Raw genomic sequence first — 16,457 nt, 5'->3', positions numbered from 1 at the left:
GGAAGAGCTCCTGTCCTCAGAAATACTTTGTACAGGGAGATGATTTTGTTTGCACTGAGTGGCAACTCACCTGGCAGACATTGTCCTTAAGAGTAGGGAGCAGAGTTACCTCCTCATGTCCTGCCATTCAGGGCTTTATGGAAGAGGCCATACTTCTCAGTGAAACCAGTATTCCTGGAATTATTCTATTTCTGTTGGCTATAGATGTGCTAAAGGAATTGTGGTGCCTCCTCAGGAAACCTCAGAAAGCACTATTTATTTATTTACTTCATTTGTACCCCCCTTCCCTTTCATGAGGACTCAAAGTGGCTTACGTTGTTCCATCATCCTCACGGCAACCCTGTGAAGTAGGCTAGGCTGAGAATGTATGACTGGTCCAAGGTCACACAGAGAGCTTCCATGGCTGGGTGGGGATTCAAATCTGGATCTCCTAGATCCTAGTCTATCACTCTAACCACACCACACTGGCTCTCATAACTGCTGCCCAGCCATAAGCCTATATGTCATTTTTTTCTAGGAAGTTTTTTCAGTTCTGCATAGAGCCCACTAAAGGGATTTTACTATGGGTACCATCACTAGGAGTTCTGTCCTTCCAGTAGCAATATTGAGCAATGCTACTTTTGTGTACTTCCTTCCACCACAATGGAACATAGAACCACATCTTTCAAGAAGGATGTAACATTTTAAGGTTTATTGGTACAGGAAGATGAAAAATTTAATGTAAACAATTGGTCTGCATTTATATTTTTCATATAGGCATAGAAGAATCTAGGATTTTATAGGGCTGTAAACCACTGGCCCAAATAAGCTTCTATTAGGCTGGGATCAAGTGGTAATGGTTACTGGAGTGGGGAGTCTGCTTTTTTTACAAAAGGAATCTAGCCAACGTCAGACTACAGTGATTCTCCCATCCTACTGGAAGGCAACAAGAAAAAAGTAGGAAGACAGCAAAAATACCACAGTCAGACTGTGCAGTGTTCTTTTTTTGTTTCCTGGTCAAAGCATAAACGGATGCTATAGGGAGGGACAGTTTCGTCCCTGAATTGGGTGACTGAGATCTGACATAGCATCAAATAAGGAAGAGGATGTTCAGATGGATTGACATAAAGGCTGAATCAGGTCACACTCTATCTGCATTCCTTATTAACCTATTCAAAATTTCCTCATTGCCTTTTAAGCAGCCCTTCCCTTAAATTCTCTCCAGCAAATGCAGCCCATCGATTCAGTCTTTGAAAGCAGCAGACAGGCAAGAAAACGAGCACTGCGGTGTAGATGGAAACCATTTAGGGGAAGCTGGTATTGGGAATAATACTGGCTACATAAAGGTCTCAACAGGCCATTTGGTCTCACACCCAGTTTCTCTAATATGCTTAGCTTATCAGGAAATACCAGTCAGTTAAGGACACCTTGTGTTCTGGGGAGGGAGCTGCCAAGATACCATGTGCTTAGTCAGTGAGAAAGCCATGTATGAGCGCAATCAAGGGCTTAAGGAGAGTCCTGATGTTCCTCTGCATCAGTGCACCAGCACAGGCCACTGCACAGGTTCAGGTGGGATGCCAATGAAATTCTCCCCACTCAGACCCCCCCGCCCCAGCTAATTTGAACCAATGTGTCTCATTCTCTTTCAACTACAGCTAGGCTTGAATAGTCTTGCTGGGGCAAGATCAACCCCAGCATCCAAACAGTACAACAAAGGTTTGTGTATTCAGGCCCTTTCATAAGCGAAGAAAGGGAAGCTCTACCTTTGAGAAGGCACATTCATTAGCTTTATCTTTCCTATTTGTTACCAGAGTTCTGTTGGTAGCAGGAACTGTAAAATACAGTGGGAGTATGAGTACTAATATTTGAACTTTTTAAGGAGTGCACTCATCATTGGCCACTGCCACCAACTGTCGTCAAGACTGGTGTTGCCCTGTTGAATAGTGCCCTTTGTTTCTGTTTTTCTTTCTCATCCTGCATCAAAGGACATATTGGCAGAGGAGTCCCTGGAGGCAGGAGAGAACTTTAGGAAACATCTAAAAGAGGACTCAGAGAGGTTGCCTGCTCCTCAAGTATATCTATAAAATATCTCAAGTAGCTGCTACAAGAAGTAACATCCTGGAAGTCCATCTGGCTTGAATATCTTGGCAATGTCCAAGAATGGTTAGAGCTGGGTAAGAAGTTTGATCAGCAGATTCTTTAGATGGAGAACGCTGTTTGCAGTGCTCAGACCTGCATAAGTAGCACTTGTAGGAAGGAGAAAGAGTTTCCGTTGATTATTCAAGGTGTGCAAGGCCAACTCCTCCTGTAATTCCACTATACTCAGTGCATCCCTCTTGTCCTAGAATGAGTGGAGCACAGTGTGAATAATAACAGCACAAGTAGAGTCCTACTGAATCAGACGACTGAACCATCTAGTTCTGCATTCTGTTTCACATAGTGGCCAACAAATGGATCAATGACCATTAATGCTTTTTTCCTTTAAATAAGCCATCTTTTAATTGACATGGAAACTAAGGCTGGGAAATAACTCACAGAGGCTAAACTCTAGATACCTGTAGTCCCATTAGTACATAGACTAACTCCATGCATAAGATTCAAGGGGTCTAGACCAGACAAGCCAGATCTCTAGATACTTACAGGTGAGAGTTGCAAAGAAACATACCTGTTTGTTGGCCATCACAATTAAAGGTAACTGAGCATCCTCAGCTAGTAGACAGTGCAGCTCCTGCCGGGCAGCAGGAAGACGTGGACTATCTGCAGCATCCACCACGAACACCAGAATGTGGGCTTTGCTCAGGTAATGGTTCCAGTAGGAACGTAGGTTCTGGCTGCCACCAACTGGGGGACACACAAAAGGAAGTCAGAATGTTCAAAAGTATTCCTTTTCTGAAAGGGTGAATAGAGTCCAGATGGACTTCCAGAATGTTACTTCTTGCAGCAGCATTTATAGTTCATGGGAGTTTGTGGATGCAATCCCAACAACTACATTCAGTAATATGTGGTGTTATGGAAACATGTTTTCAACAGCTGAGAAGTGAAGCCAATTTAAGTTTGGGGATACATTCTTTAAATAGTCACAAATTCTAGTGGGAGAGCTGTTAGATTCTGGACAGCAAAACAAACAACAAGTGCCTCTAAAGACAAACAGAATGATTATGGCATACATTTTATTGGACTCTTGTCCATGAAGACTCATGCCATTAAAAATTGGTTACAGTGTGAGTCTTTTAGAAAAAAATCTCTTAAATGGGTTTCCTTGTGGAATTTTAAGAGTTTCCAGCTACATAACTGCACAACCCAGACCAAAAAAAGGAAAGTGTATATGTCTGACTCCCCAATTTAATCATTCCAAATTAGGTCCAAGAGTATATGGGAGGTTTTACCTTCCAGAAGGTCCATCTGGAGCCCACTGTCCTGCAGTTGCACGGAATTGAAGCCCTGAGTGGGGTGTGTATACCTTTTGGCTTCTGTACTGGAGACATAGTGAAGAATGCTGCTCTTTCCTGCCCCATCCAAGCCTAGAACCAAAACCTGATATTCACAAGACTGTGCCTGCAGAAAGAAGAGATTAGGGTTAGTCTGAGCAAAGGTGTGGCTGTGGATACTCCTGTCATAGCAGCTCATTAGTAGATATCAACCAAGTGGATGAGATCTGACCTCTATTCAGGTTTCCCTATAACTTATGTTGGGAGTGAATTATGAACTGCATTTTTCTTACCTGTTACTAGTTAAAAGCATCTAAGTGTGAGGCAAATGCATTTTTTTTCTTTTACACATTATGAAAAATACTATGTTACTTCAGCATTGTGAAAACTCCATTTATCTACTTCATTTATAGCCTGCCTTTCTCACTGAGACTCAAGGTAGATTACAAAACATTAAAAAAATTCACACAGCATAAGATAGCCATTAAACAATGCAATAAATCTAGGATTACAGAATTAGAATACAATGCAAACAGACAACTGTCTAAGGCAGGAGTGGGCAAATTGCGGCCCGTGGGCCGCATGCGGCCCGCTACAGAGTTTTTTGTGGCCCGCCAAGACAGTCAGAAAAATCTGCCTTGAACCGAGCTATATGAAATGATATGAAATTAGCACAATAAATAAATTGAATAAAACTACCACTATTTTATTTAATTTATATTTATTGATTTTTATGGTACAATTTATACCTTTTCTGAAATGCAAAGTTAACTAATGAATGCAATCATTTTAAAAGGTGCGGCCCTCCGCTAACCTCCGCTCTCACAAAGTGGCCCCCGAGCCAAAACAATTGCCCACCCCTGGTCTAAGGCATGACATACTATAAACAGAGTAGCTTACGAAGGTAGAAGACAACAGAGTAAAAGGCAACAGTATAAGAAACACTGCAGTAGACTACAATCCTATTCCCTTATAAAAGCGCTCTCCTAGACTGTTCCATTATATTCTGTTCTGATACCTTTATAAACATGTCCTCCTTTTGTAAAGAAACATGCCCAAAGAAATAAAAGAGGCACCTTGAAAGTTCCATCTTCAGGGCTCTCATCACTATTACTGCCTGACCTGTACACCTGGAAGAGCAGCTGGAAGTCTCCATTTCAACTCCTGAATGCTGCTCCAGTTTTTCAAAATGCATTATTCAGTAGTAGTTATGAGCTGCCATTGTAACCCTAGTTCATCACTGAAAATATTTGGGTGGGGAATTCTTTAAAGAGAAGCTCCCTTTATTCTGGATATGGAGCCTTTGGTGCAAAAATAATCATATTTCACAAATTGGTCTATCAATTTGGCAAATGCTTACCTTTGTCCTCTTGGGGGGGGGGGTGCACGCGTGTGCACACACAAGTCGCAGTTGACATATGGTGACCCCCTGATTGGGCTTTCAAAGCAAGAGACAAATAGAGGTGCTTTGCCTCTTCATAGCAACCCTGGACTTCCTTGGTGCTCTCCCATCCAAGTACTAACCAGGGCTGACACCCTGCTTAACTTTTAAGAGCCAATGAGATCAGGCTAGCCTAGGCCATGCAGATCCTGGTAGCCTTAGATAAATCATTCTGTTTTCATCTACATTACCTTGTAGGATTGCTCCAAACACAAATGGGAATGCCACATACACCATCCTGAACAGCTGTGAGTAGCCCTATCACTGTTACTTCCTCCAGTCAGCATACTTGCATCCTTTGAGAGATAAAGGCCAAGTGGTGTGTGGGGAAACTGAGCATAAGATACACAGCCAGCCTCATTGTATCTTGCCACAGTGGACAAAATGGATCCAAACTGTTTCCAGATAACTATGAGCTAGGAAGAACATACTGCCTAAGCCTTACTATATGTGTCTCCCGCCCTCCACCCCCGTACATCCCTGGGTCAAGTCACAAATGTTTCCTGGGAGGTCCATTCCTCCCAGGCATGCAGGGTCTCTATTTGGATTTGGCCCACCACATGTGGGAAGAAGGGGCTTGGACTTTCTCTTGTACCACTTTCCCAACCTGAAATGACCCTGAGGAGCCTAGTTGGAAGCAGAAAGTATATTGATGGTTACATGTCAGTTTCCCCAAGGGAGCAGACAGTGGGTGGAGGTAAGATCTAAGCCCCAGGGATTCATGGAGTTTCAAAACACTTCTGAAGCCCAACATAGACACATAACTGGGGGAAATGTAAGATGTATTTAGGGCCTGGATATTAGGAAAAATTGTTAGTAGTATCCTCTCAATTTTTTCTCCATGTACTAGCACAGCTACCTGCAACAGACATCTTCCAACATACCTGAAAAAATGCCCCAGATTTGCAGTAAAATCTGAAATCTAAAGAAAATATATTGTGAGATTTTTTTAAAAAACCCAAATGATGAAAAGAGTGCCTGTAGCTTTAACCAGATGCCCTCAATGGCTGTTGCTAGGCAACCCTAACAGCCAGTATTCCAGGCTTGGTTTCTGGCACTAAAATGCAGGAGGAGGGGCAGGGCCCGTTCCTAGGCTGTTTTGGCCTTTGAGGGAGGGTTCATTGGGAGGGCCCAGAAGCAACTTAATACCACATGACTTGCATAACTCACCCAGGCCCAGCTATTTGCTACTGTTCAACAGCAGCCCCCACCCCCTCTCCTCCAGCCAGTGTAGTGTAGTGTTTAGAGTTTCAGAGTAGGATGAGGGAGACCCAGGTTCAAATCACCATTCTGTTGTGGAAACTCACTGAGTGACTTTGATCCAGTCACACACGCTCAGTCTAACCTACTTCTCAGGGTTGTTGTGAGGATACTATGGAGGCAAGGAGAATGATGTAAACTGCTTTAGGTCCCCATTGTGGAGAAAGGCAGTCCCATATTTTCTTGGACTGTCTGGAAGAAATGGACTGAAAATACTGGACATACAGATGTCCAGTATTTTTGCTTGCTGGGCTGTGCACACAAGAGCAGCAGGAGAGTGCCCACCAAGGCCAGACTCATTGTCTTGCCTGCCGCAGAGGGAGGGCAGCCAGTGCCAGCTAGCCACCTGCCCTCAGCCTAGCCTGGTTAGGGTTTCTCTGGCCTTGCAGTGCATGCAGACCTCTGTTGTTTGCTCACCTGCCCAGTCCGCCCACCAGAGCTCCTGCACTTTGGGGGAGCGTAAAATGGGGGAGCATAAAATGAGATGTCCCCTGTAAGTCCTTGCAGAGCCCTACTTGTTCTCTAATTCTGTAATTCTGTTCCTATTGCACTGTTCATTGCTTTCTTATGCTGTGATTGCACAGTTTTATATCCTGTACTCTGCCTTGGGTAATTCCTCAGTAGTCATTACTTTTGTCTTCTTGATGTTCAGCCGTAATCCTGCTTTGACGCTTTCTCCTTTAACTTTCATCAGTAGTCGTTTCAAGTCTCTACTATTTTCTGCCAGTAACATGATGTCATCTGCATATCTCAAACTGTTAATGTTCCTTCCACCAATTTTCATTCCTCCTTCTAGATCTAATCCAGTTTTCTTTACGATATACTCTGCATTGAGGTTGAACAGGTAGGGAGATAATATGTATCCTCGTCTGACGCCTTTGCCAATTGGAAGCCATTCTGTTTCTCCACAATGAGGAAATTGAATGTGTTCAAGATTTTCTATTCCTTGGCTCAGTCATCAACCAAAAGGGAGATTGCAATGAAGAAATTAGATGAAGATTGAGACTTGGAAGAGCAGCTGTGAGGGACCTAGATAAGATCCTTAAAGATAAAGATGTCTCTCTGGGAACCAAGATCAAGAAAATCCAAACGATGGTATTCCCCATTACTATGTATGGATGTGAAAGTTGGACAGTGAAGAAAGCTGACAGGAAGAAAATTGATTTATTTGAAATGTGGTGCTGGAGAATAGCTTTGTGGATACCATGGATGGCCAAAAAGACAAATAACTGGGTACTAGGTCAAATCAAGCCTGAATTCCCCCTAGAAGCTAAAATGACAAAACTAAGGCTATTGTACTTTGGTCACATCATGAGAAGACAAGATTCTCTGGAAAAGTCAATAATGCTAGTAAAAGTGGAAGGCAGTAGGGAAAGAGGAAGACCTAAAATGAGATGGCTGGATGCAATAAAAGAAGCCATGTCCTCCAGTTTGCAGGATCTGAGCAAGTCGGTTAATGACAGGACATTTTGGAGGTCTTTCCTTCATAGGATTGCCATATGTTGGAGGTGACTTGATGTCTCATAGCACACACACTCTGCATTGAGTCTCAGTGAGATAGACAGACTATAAAGTAAATAAATTATGCCTTACAAGGGACCTGTACATTCCAGATTGTACTGGTAGGGCTCAGATGAGCTGATAAAATTTATATTTTCAAAGGACCTCAATGTTTTGCTTTTTTATCTTAGTAGTCACTGGTTGAAATCCAAGTTGTATCCATCACCAACTGCATGTATCCATCATGCAGTTAAGTTTGCAACATCCTGCTCTCCATTTTAAGGAAATAATCTGACTGACTTGGGGCTTCTTCATAATAACTTAAACATATTTAGCTCTATTCCTCCCACTTTGTTTTTGTGTTAACATCCAGCCTGATGAAGAATTTGGAGGAACTCGAAATGTTGTGCTCACTATTTTGTGATAATTTAGTTCTAATGGACAAGCAGGATGTTGCTGTTGTTTTTAGACATGAGGAAAGGATGACTCAGAAATGGAACAAGTTGGGAAGGTAATTGCAGTTGCCTGGTGGTAATTATAATAAATGCCATTAGGCTAACAGACCAGTAGAGCAGCCAAACTGAAGCTCAAGCTGTTCTGTTTGCCAGTGCAAGCCCATTCTGCTGCCTATGCTGAGCTCTCAAATTCCTCACAGTCTGGAACTCTGTTGTAATAAGCAACCAGCTACAATGAGAGGAGCTGTAGCCACATTTTCAGTTGTGGGGAACTGTAAAAGACTAGCCAGCCTCTTAATTGTTGTTCTCATGTAAGGGGATACAAGCTGGCAACACAGTATATGGGTCAGCTAAATTCCCTGGGTTAATCCAACTGAAAGGGCCAGCTTGGAACATCATCTGAGTTAATGAGTAACATTTCCTGGATTGTACCACTTCAGACTGCAGGTGTATATAAGGTGAATATTTTACAAAAATAGCAAATCATGAATTAGGGTTAAAGGCGATGAGACCTAACTTTCTCCTCAGCTAGCAGGCACATCACAGTAGATGTCTATTTTGCACCTTCTTTTCCCTTTTAAGCTGGATAAAAGATTGGGCTTCCCCGAAGGAAAGCTCTTAGGGGAAAGATTTTTCTTTTTGGAAAGTAGACAGGAAATGAGTGTTTTGGAAACAAATTAAAGAAGGTGAGGTTTGAGGCTCTTCCTTTTGCTTATTTTGAAGCCCTGGTCAAGTCACTTTGCTCCATCTTGTTCAATATTCCATTTGCGTTGCTAAAAATGTGTCAAGAAGCTTATAAGCAGGATATGAGACCAACTGTTCTCCTGCTACACAGTCACAGGATCTGGTATGTAGTGGCACACTGCCTGTGAACATGGAGTTTCCATTCATATAAAGTGGCTCTAAGCTTGGAAGCACAGGCAAAAAAACTGAGTTGGTAACTCTCACCCAGCATGGAATTATCTCCCCTTCCCCCATTTAGGAGCTTCCCCCTTGGAAGCAAAACCCATACAGTATGTGAAGGAGCAGTGCAGTGCCCTCATTTTTCAGAATATTACATTAAAAGAATACAAACCATACATTGTGTTTCGTATGGGAACAGTGACAGGCTTGGATCTGAGGCCGACAGCCCAGTATATGACAGGTATACTCTTCTTGTAGCCCAACAGTGAGGCAGCTGCATGCATGTTATGTCTGGCCTAAAACAGAAGTTACTTGAAAATACCACTGACCCATTTGTTTCCAGCGCTAGAGCTCAACCCTAGAATGTGTGTGTGTGTGTTTTTAAAATAACGCATAACTCCGAGCATGTGCAGAATGCCCTTCCATAATCACAGCCGCACTCAACAAATCTAGCACTAAGGGAAGAGGTTTTAAAGACATAAGAGGAGAATTGCTCATCTGAGATACGGAGCGGGTCTTGTGGCGAGGGCGCCGGCACTCCCATTCATCCTACCTTCTCTCCGTTAGGGGTGTTGTGCCGTAGCTCGGCCAGCAGTTGCTGCTCCCAGCGTCCTCTCCAACCAACGCTGCTGTGGCTGGCGTCTCGAAAGTATATTTTCCAGGCTATGAAAAGGAGCGAGCCCAAAGCGGCTACCGCTGCGCTCAAGGCGAGGCTGAGGTGCTTGAGGGCGCCAGCGGGAGCCATGGAAGACGCGGCCAGGCTAAGACGACCGCGGAACAGCCGTAGAAGCGCCCCAGCCTGGACGCGTCCACAGATCTAGCCGCCTTGCAGCTTCCTAGGGCTGAGCCTGCCTTCCTGCTTTCCTTCGCATTGGCAACCTGCCTCCAGCCGCTTGCATCGGCCCGCCCAGGAACAAGTGCAATAATCCACCCCGGTCGGGAGACCAGTCCAAATTGCCTGCCGCTAACCTGAAGTGCTGGAGGATTTCCCCGCCCGAGGCAACAGCGGGAAACTGGAGAGACTGGGCTCGGGTGACGTCGCTCGTGGGCTTAAAGGAGACGCGCTTCCTGAGGCAAGGCCGGGTGCAATTATCCCGGGGCAAGAAACACAAAAAAGCACGGGCGCGCTGAGACACCCGCCATCCCGTCCCTCTCCCCAGGAGCCGTAAAAATATCATCGAGGTCCAGAAAAGGGATGCGATCCTTACACATTTTAAAACTATTCGCCCTTCTAGTATTGTTACTCCTCCCCATACCTCTTCGTCTATAAAATTTGTGTCTGTATTAATAAAAAAAAATAAAATAAATTTTATGTGTCTGTGTACGGAGGCGGGAATTGTGACTTTAGCTAAAACGCACACACCCCTCTGTAAGCGCACGCAAGAGAGATTTTAGCTAAGGTTATAGTTCCTGCTTTTATATCCCTCCTAGTCTCCCCTCCCTTTCTTCTTTTCCTTATGACAAATGTTTGTCTGCTTGTGCAGTGCTGCTGCTGTATAAATATACTCCTAAACACGTTCAAGTAAAGGAATCACTCTGAACTCAAAAGGACTTCCAAGAAAGCATAATAGGATCGGGCCATGTCACTGCAACACGGAACTATCCAGTAGGAGCATACTTGCAGCAACAGGCAGTACACTACTATGGGATGTACTAAAACGAATGACAGGATTGCCCATTGGAAATAATGGGAGAGGCTTGAATGCCCATAGGAAATAATGGGAAACTGGAATGCCCATTGACTTGCATGGGCTCCATTGAAACACATTAGAGCAAAAAAAGAGGTGCAAAGAAAACGTGGAATGGATTTTGAAGGAAAGTGTCTGGGCTCAGATAACCTGTTCTGGGACTGGATTGACAGGCCCCATGTTGGAATGACGGCCCCTGGGTGTGCCAGAAGAGCTCTGGGACTGGAATGACAGGCCCCTGACTGGAATGACGGGCCCTGGGTGTGCCAGAAGGGCTCTGGGACTGGAATGACAGGCCCCTGACTGGAATGACGGGCCCTGGGTGTGCCAGAAGGGCTCTGGGACTGGAAAGACAGGCCCCATGCTGGAATGATGACCCCTGGGTGTGCCAGAAGGGCTCTGGGACTGGAACGACAGGCTCTGTGCTGGAATGACGGCCCCTGGGTGTGCCAGAAGGGCTCGGGGACTGGAATGACAGGCCCCTGCCTGGAATGACGGGCCCTGAGTGTGCCAGAAGGGCTCGGGGACTGGAATGACAGGCCCCTGACTGGAATGACGGCCCCTGGGTGGGCCACAAGGGTTCTGGGACTGGAATGACAGGCCCCTGACTGGAATGAAGGGCCCTGGGTGTGACAGAAGAGCTCTGGTACTGGAATGACAGGCTCTATGTTGGAATGACGGACCCTGGGTGTGACAGAAGGGCTCTGGGACTGGAATGACAGGCCCCTGACTGGAATGACGGGCCCTGGGTGTGACAGAAGGGCTCTGGGACTGGAATGACAGGCCCCTGACTGGAATGACGGGCCCTAGGTGTACCAGAAGGGCTCTGGGACTGGAATGACAGGCCCCTGACTGGAATGACGGGCCTTGGGTGTGACAGAAGGGCTCGGGGACTGGAATGACAGGCCCCTGACTGGAATGATGGCCCCCTGGGTGTGCCAGAAGGGCTCTGAGACTGGAATGACAGGCCCCTGACTGGAAAGATGGTCCCTGGGTGTGACAGAAGGGCTTGGGGACTGAATTGACAGGCCCCATGCTAGAATGACGGCCCCTGGGTGTGCCAGAAGGGCTCTGGGACTGAAATGACAGGCCCCTGACTGGAATAAAGGCCCCTGGGTGTGCGAGAAGGGCGCTGAGACTGGAATGACAGGTGCCTGACTGGAATGACAGGCCCTGGGTGTGCCAGAAGAGCTCGGGGACTGGAATGACAGGCCCCTGACTGGAATAAAGGCCCCTGGGTGTGCCAGAAGGGCGCTGAGACTGGAATGACAGGCCCCTGACTGGAATGACGTCCCCTGGGTGTGACAGAAGGGCTAGGGGACTGGAATGACAGGCCCCAGACTGGAATGACGGGCCCTGGGTGTGCCAGAAGGGCTCGGGGACTGGAATGACAGGCCCCTGACTGGAATGACGGGCCCCCGGTGTGCCAGAAGGGCTCTGGGACTGGAATGACAGGCCCCAGACTGGAATGACGACACCTGGGTGTGCCAGAAGGGCTTGGGGACTGGATTGACAGGCCCCATGCTGGAATGACAACCCTTGGGGTGTGCCAGAAGGGCTCTGGGACTGGAATGACAGGCCCCTGGCTGGAATGAAGGGCCCTGGGTGTGAGAGAAGGGCTCGGGGACTGGAATGACAGGCCCATGATTGGAATGAAGGGCCCTGGGTGTGCCAGAAGGGCTCTGGGACTGGAATGACAGACCCCTGGCTGGAATGAAGGGCCCTGGGTGTGAGAGAAGGGCTCGGGGACTGGAATGACAGGCCCATGATTGGAATGAAGGGCCCTGGGTGTGCCAGAAGGGCTCTGGGACTGGAATGACAGGCCACTGACTGGAATGACGGGCCCTCGGTGTGCCAGAAGGGCTCGGGAAGTGGAATGACAGGCCCCTGACTGGAATGACGGCGCCTGTGTGTGCCAGAAGGGCTCAGGGACTGGATTGACAGGCCCCATGCTGGAATGACGGCCCCTGGGTGTGCCAGAAAGGCTCGGGGACTGGAATGACAGGCCCCTGCCTGGAATGACGGCCCCTGGGTGTGCCAGAAGGGCTCGGGGACTGGAATGACAGGCCCCTTCCTGGAATGACGGGCCCTGGGTGGGCCAGAAGGGCTCTGGGACTGGAATGACAGGCCCCTGACTGGAATGAAGGGCCCTGGGTGTGCCAGAAGGGCTCTGAGACTGGAATGACAGGATCTATGCTGGAATGACGGACCCTGGGTGTGCCAGAAGGGCTCTGGGACTGGAATAACAGGCCCCTGACTGGAATGAAGGGCCCTGGGTGTGCCAGAAGGGCTCTGGGACTGGAATGACAGGCCCATGATTGGAATGAAGGGCCCTGGGTGTGCCAGAAGGGCTCTGGGACTGGAATGACAGGCCCCTGACTGGAATGACGGGCCCTGGGTGGGCCAGAAGGACTCGGGAACTGGAATGACAGGCTCCCGACTGGAATGACGGCGCCTGTGTGTGCCAGAAGGGCTCGGGGACTGGATTGACAGGCCCCATGCTGGAATGACGGCCCCTGGGTGTGCCAGAAGGGCTCGGGGACTGGAATGGCAGGCCCCTCCCTGGAATGACGGGCCCTGGGTGGGCCAGAAGGGCTCTGGGACTGGAATGACAGGCCCCTGACTGGAATGAAGGGCCCTGGGTGTGCCAGAAGGGCTCTGAGACTGGAATGACAGGCTCTATGCTGGAATGACGGACCCTGGGTGTGCCAGAAGGGCTCTGGGACTGGAATAACAGGCCCCTGACTGGAATGAAGGGCCCTGGGTGTGCCAGAAGGGCTCTGGGACTGGAATGACAGGCCCATGATTGGAATGAAGGGCCCTGGGTGTGCCAGAAGGGCTCTGGGACTGGAATGAAAGGCCCCTGACTGGAATGACGGGCCCTGGGTGGGCCAGAAGGACTCGGGAACTGGAATGACAGGCCCCCGACTGGAATGACGGCGCCTGTGTGTTCCAGAAGGGCTCGGGGACTGGATTGACAGGCCCCATGCTGGAATGACGGCCCCTGGGTGTGCCAGAAGGGCTCGGGGACTGGAATGGCAGGCCCCTCCCTGGAATGACGGCCCCTGGGTGTGCCAGAATGGCTCGGGGACTGGAATGACAGGCCCCTGCCTGGAATGACGGGCCCTGGGTGGGCCAGAAGGGCTCTGGGACTGGAATGACAGGCCCCTGACTGGAATGAAGGGCCCTGGGTGTGCCAGAAGGGCTCTGGGACTGGAACGACAGGCTCTGTGCTGGAATGACGGCCCCTGGGTGTGCCAGAAGGGCTCGGGGACTGGAATGACAGGCCCCTGCCTGGAATGACGGGCCCTGAGTGTGCCAGAAGGGCTCGGGGACTGGAATGACAGGCCCCTGACTGGAATGACGGCCCCTGGGTGGGCCACAAGGGCTCTGGGACTGGAATGACAGGCCCCTGACTGGAATGAAGGGCCCTGGGTGTGACAGAAGAGCTCTGGTACTGGAATGACAGGCTCTATGTTGGAATGACGGACCCTGGGTGTGACAGAAGGGCTCTGGGACTGGAATGACAGGCCCCTGACTGGAATGACGGGCCCTGGGTGTGACAGAAGGGCTCTGGGACTGGAATGACAGGCCCCTGACTGGAATGACGGGCCCTGGGTGTGCCAGAAGGGCTCTGGGACTGGAATGACAGGCCCCTGACTGGAATGACGGGCCTTGGGTGTGACAGAAGGGCTCGGGGACTGGAATGACAGGCCCCTGACTGGAATGATGGCCCCCTGGGTGTGCCAGAAGGGCTCTGGGACTGGAATGACAGGCCCCTGACTGGAAAGATGGTCCCTGGGTGTGACAGAAGGGCTTGGGGACTGAATTGACAGGCCCCATGCTAGAATGACGGCCCCTGGGTGTGCCAGAAGGGCTCTGGGACTGAAATGACGGGCCCCTGACTGGAATAAAGGCCCCTGGGTGTGCGAGAAGGGCGCTGAGACTGGAATGACAGGTGCCTGACTGGAATGACAGGCCCTGGGTGTGCCAGAAGAGCTCGGGGACTGGAATGACAGGCCCCTGACTGGAATGACGGGCCCTGGGTGTGCCAGAAGGGCGCTGAGACTGGAATGAAAGGCCCCTGACTGGAATGACGGGCCCTGGGTGTGCCAGAAGGGCTCGGGGACAGGAATGACAGGCCCCTGACTGGAATGACGGGCCCCCGGTGTGCCAGAAGGGCTCTGGGACTGGAATGACAGGCCCCAGACTGGAATGACGACACCTGGGTGTGCCAGAAGGGCTTGGGGACTGGATTGACAGGCCCCATGCTGGAATGACAAACCTTGGGTGTGCCAGAAGGGCTCTGGGACTGGAATGACAGGCCCCTGGCTGGAATGAAGGGCCCTGGGTGTGAGAGAAGGGCTCGGGGACTGGAATGACAGGCCCATGATTGGAATGAAGGGCCCTGGGTGTGCCAGAAGGGCTCTGGGACTAGAATGACAGACCCCTGGCTGGAATGAAGGGCCCTGGGTGTGAGAGAAGGGCTCGGGGACTGGAATGACAGGCCCATGATTGGAATGAAGGGCCCTGGGTGTGCCAGAAGGGCTCTGGGACTGGAATGACAGGCCACTGACTGGAATGACGGGCCCTCGGTGTGCCAGAAGGGCTCGGGAAGTGGAATGACAGGCCTCTGACTGGAATGACGGCGCCTGTGTGTGCCAGAAGGGCTCAGGGACTGGATTGACAGGCCCCATGCTGGAATGACGGCCCCTGGGTGTGCCAGAAAGGCTCGGGGACTGGAATGACAGGCCCCTGCCTGGAATGACGGCCCCTGGGTGTGCCAGAAGGGCTCGGGGACTGGAATGACAGGCCCCTTCCTGGAATGACGGGCCCTGGGTGGGCCAGAAGGGCTCTGGGACTGGAATGACAGGCCCCTGACTGGAATGAAGGGCCCTGGGTGTGCCAGAAGGGCTCTGAGACTGGAATGACAGGCTCTATGCTGGAATGACGGACCCTGGGTGTGCCAGAAGGGCTCTGGGACTGGAATAACAGGCCCCTGACTGGAATGAAGGGCCCTGGGTGTGCCAGAAGGGCTCTGGGACTGGAATGACAGGCCCATGATTGGAATGAAGGGCCCTGGGTGTGCCAGAAGGGCTCTGGGACTGGAATGACAGGCCCCTGACTGGAATGACGGCCCCTGGGTGTGCCAGAAGGGCTCGGGGACTGGAATGGCAGGCCCCTCCCTGGAATGACGGCCCCTGGGTGTGCCAGAAGGGCTCGGGGACTGGAATGACAGGCCCCTGCCTGGAATGACGGGCCCTGGGTGGGCCAGAAGGGCTCTGGGACTGGAATGACAGGCCCCTGACTGGAATGAAGGGCCCTGGGTGTGCCAGAAGGGCTCTGGGACTGGAATGACAGGCTCTATGCTGGAATGACGGACCCTGGGTGTGCCAGAAGGGCTCTGGGACTGGAATAACAGGCCCCTGACTGGAATGACGGCCGCTGGGTGGGCCAGAAGGGCTCTGCCACTGGAATGACAGGCTCTATGCTGGGATGACGGACCCTGGGTGTGCCAGAAGGGCTCTGGGACTGGAATAACAGGCCCCTGATTGGAATGAGGCGGGGCGGGGGGCGTCGGGGGGAGCGGCGCAGCCCCTGACTGGAATAAAGGCCCCTGGGTGTGCCAGAAGGACTCGGGGATTGGATTGACAGGCCCCATGCTGGAATGACGGCCCCTGGGTGTGCCAGAAGGGCTCGGGGACTGGAATGACAAGCCCCTGACTGGAATGACGGGCCCTGGGTGTGCCAGAAGGGCTCGGGGACTGGAATGACAGGCCCCTGACTGGAATGACGGGCCCTC

The 16,457-nt window shown here is 50.2% G+C and overlaps 1 protein-coding gene across 1 annotated transcript; it reads right to left on the bottom strand.

The window, feature by feature from the left end:
* Positions 1-642: 642 nt before the first annotated feature.
* Positions 643-9,992, bottom strand: ARL10 (ADP ribosylation factor like GTPase 10). The gene is made up of 4 exons (XM_054976798.1): positions 9,520-9,992; positions 3,366-3,534; positions 2,645-2,820; positions 643-2,320 (listed from the first exon to the last, which is right to left on the bottom strand). Exons 1-4 carry the CDS (start codon positions 9,709-9,711, stop codon positions 2,144-2,146), a joined length of 714 nt encoding a protein of 237 aa, XP_054832773.1. The 5' UTR covers positions 9,712-9,992; the 3' UTR covers positions 643-2,143.
* Positions 9,993-16,457: the final 6,465 nt, after the last annotated feature.

This window comes from Eublepharis macularius, chromosome 4, assembly GCF_028583425.1.
Source record: "Eublepharis macularius isolate TG4126 chromosome 4, MPM_Emac_v1.0, whole genome shotgun sequence".
Lineage (NCBI taxonomy): Eukaryota > Metazoa > Chordata > Lepidosauria > Squamata > Eublepharidae > Eublepharis > Eublepharis macularius.
The sequence above is the reverse complement of the archived record's forward strand: the minus strand, read 5'-3'. Positions and strand labels throughout refer to the sequence as shown.

Bases quoted from the DNA above. Each gene is read 5' to 3' on its own strand.
- ARL10 (XM_054976798.1), bottom strand. From the start codon at position 9,711: ATGGCTCCCGCTGGCGCCCTCAAGCACCTCAGCCTCGCCTTGAGCGCA. The intron at 3,535-9,519 runs GTAGGATGAATG...TTCTTTCTGCAG, and splicing joins ACACCCCTAACGGAGAGAAG to GCACAGTCTTGTGAATATCA. The intron at 2,821-3,365 runs GTAAAACCTCCC...TGTGTCCCCCAG, and splicing joins CCAGATGGACCTTCTGGAAG to TTGGTGGCAGCCAGAACCTA.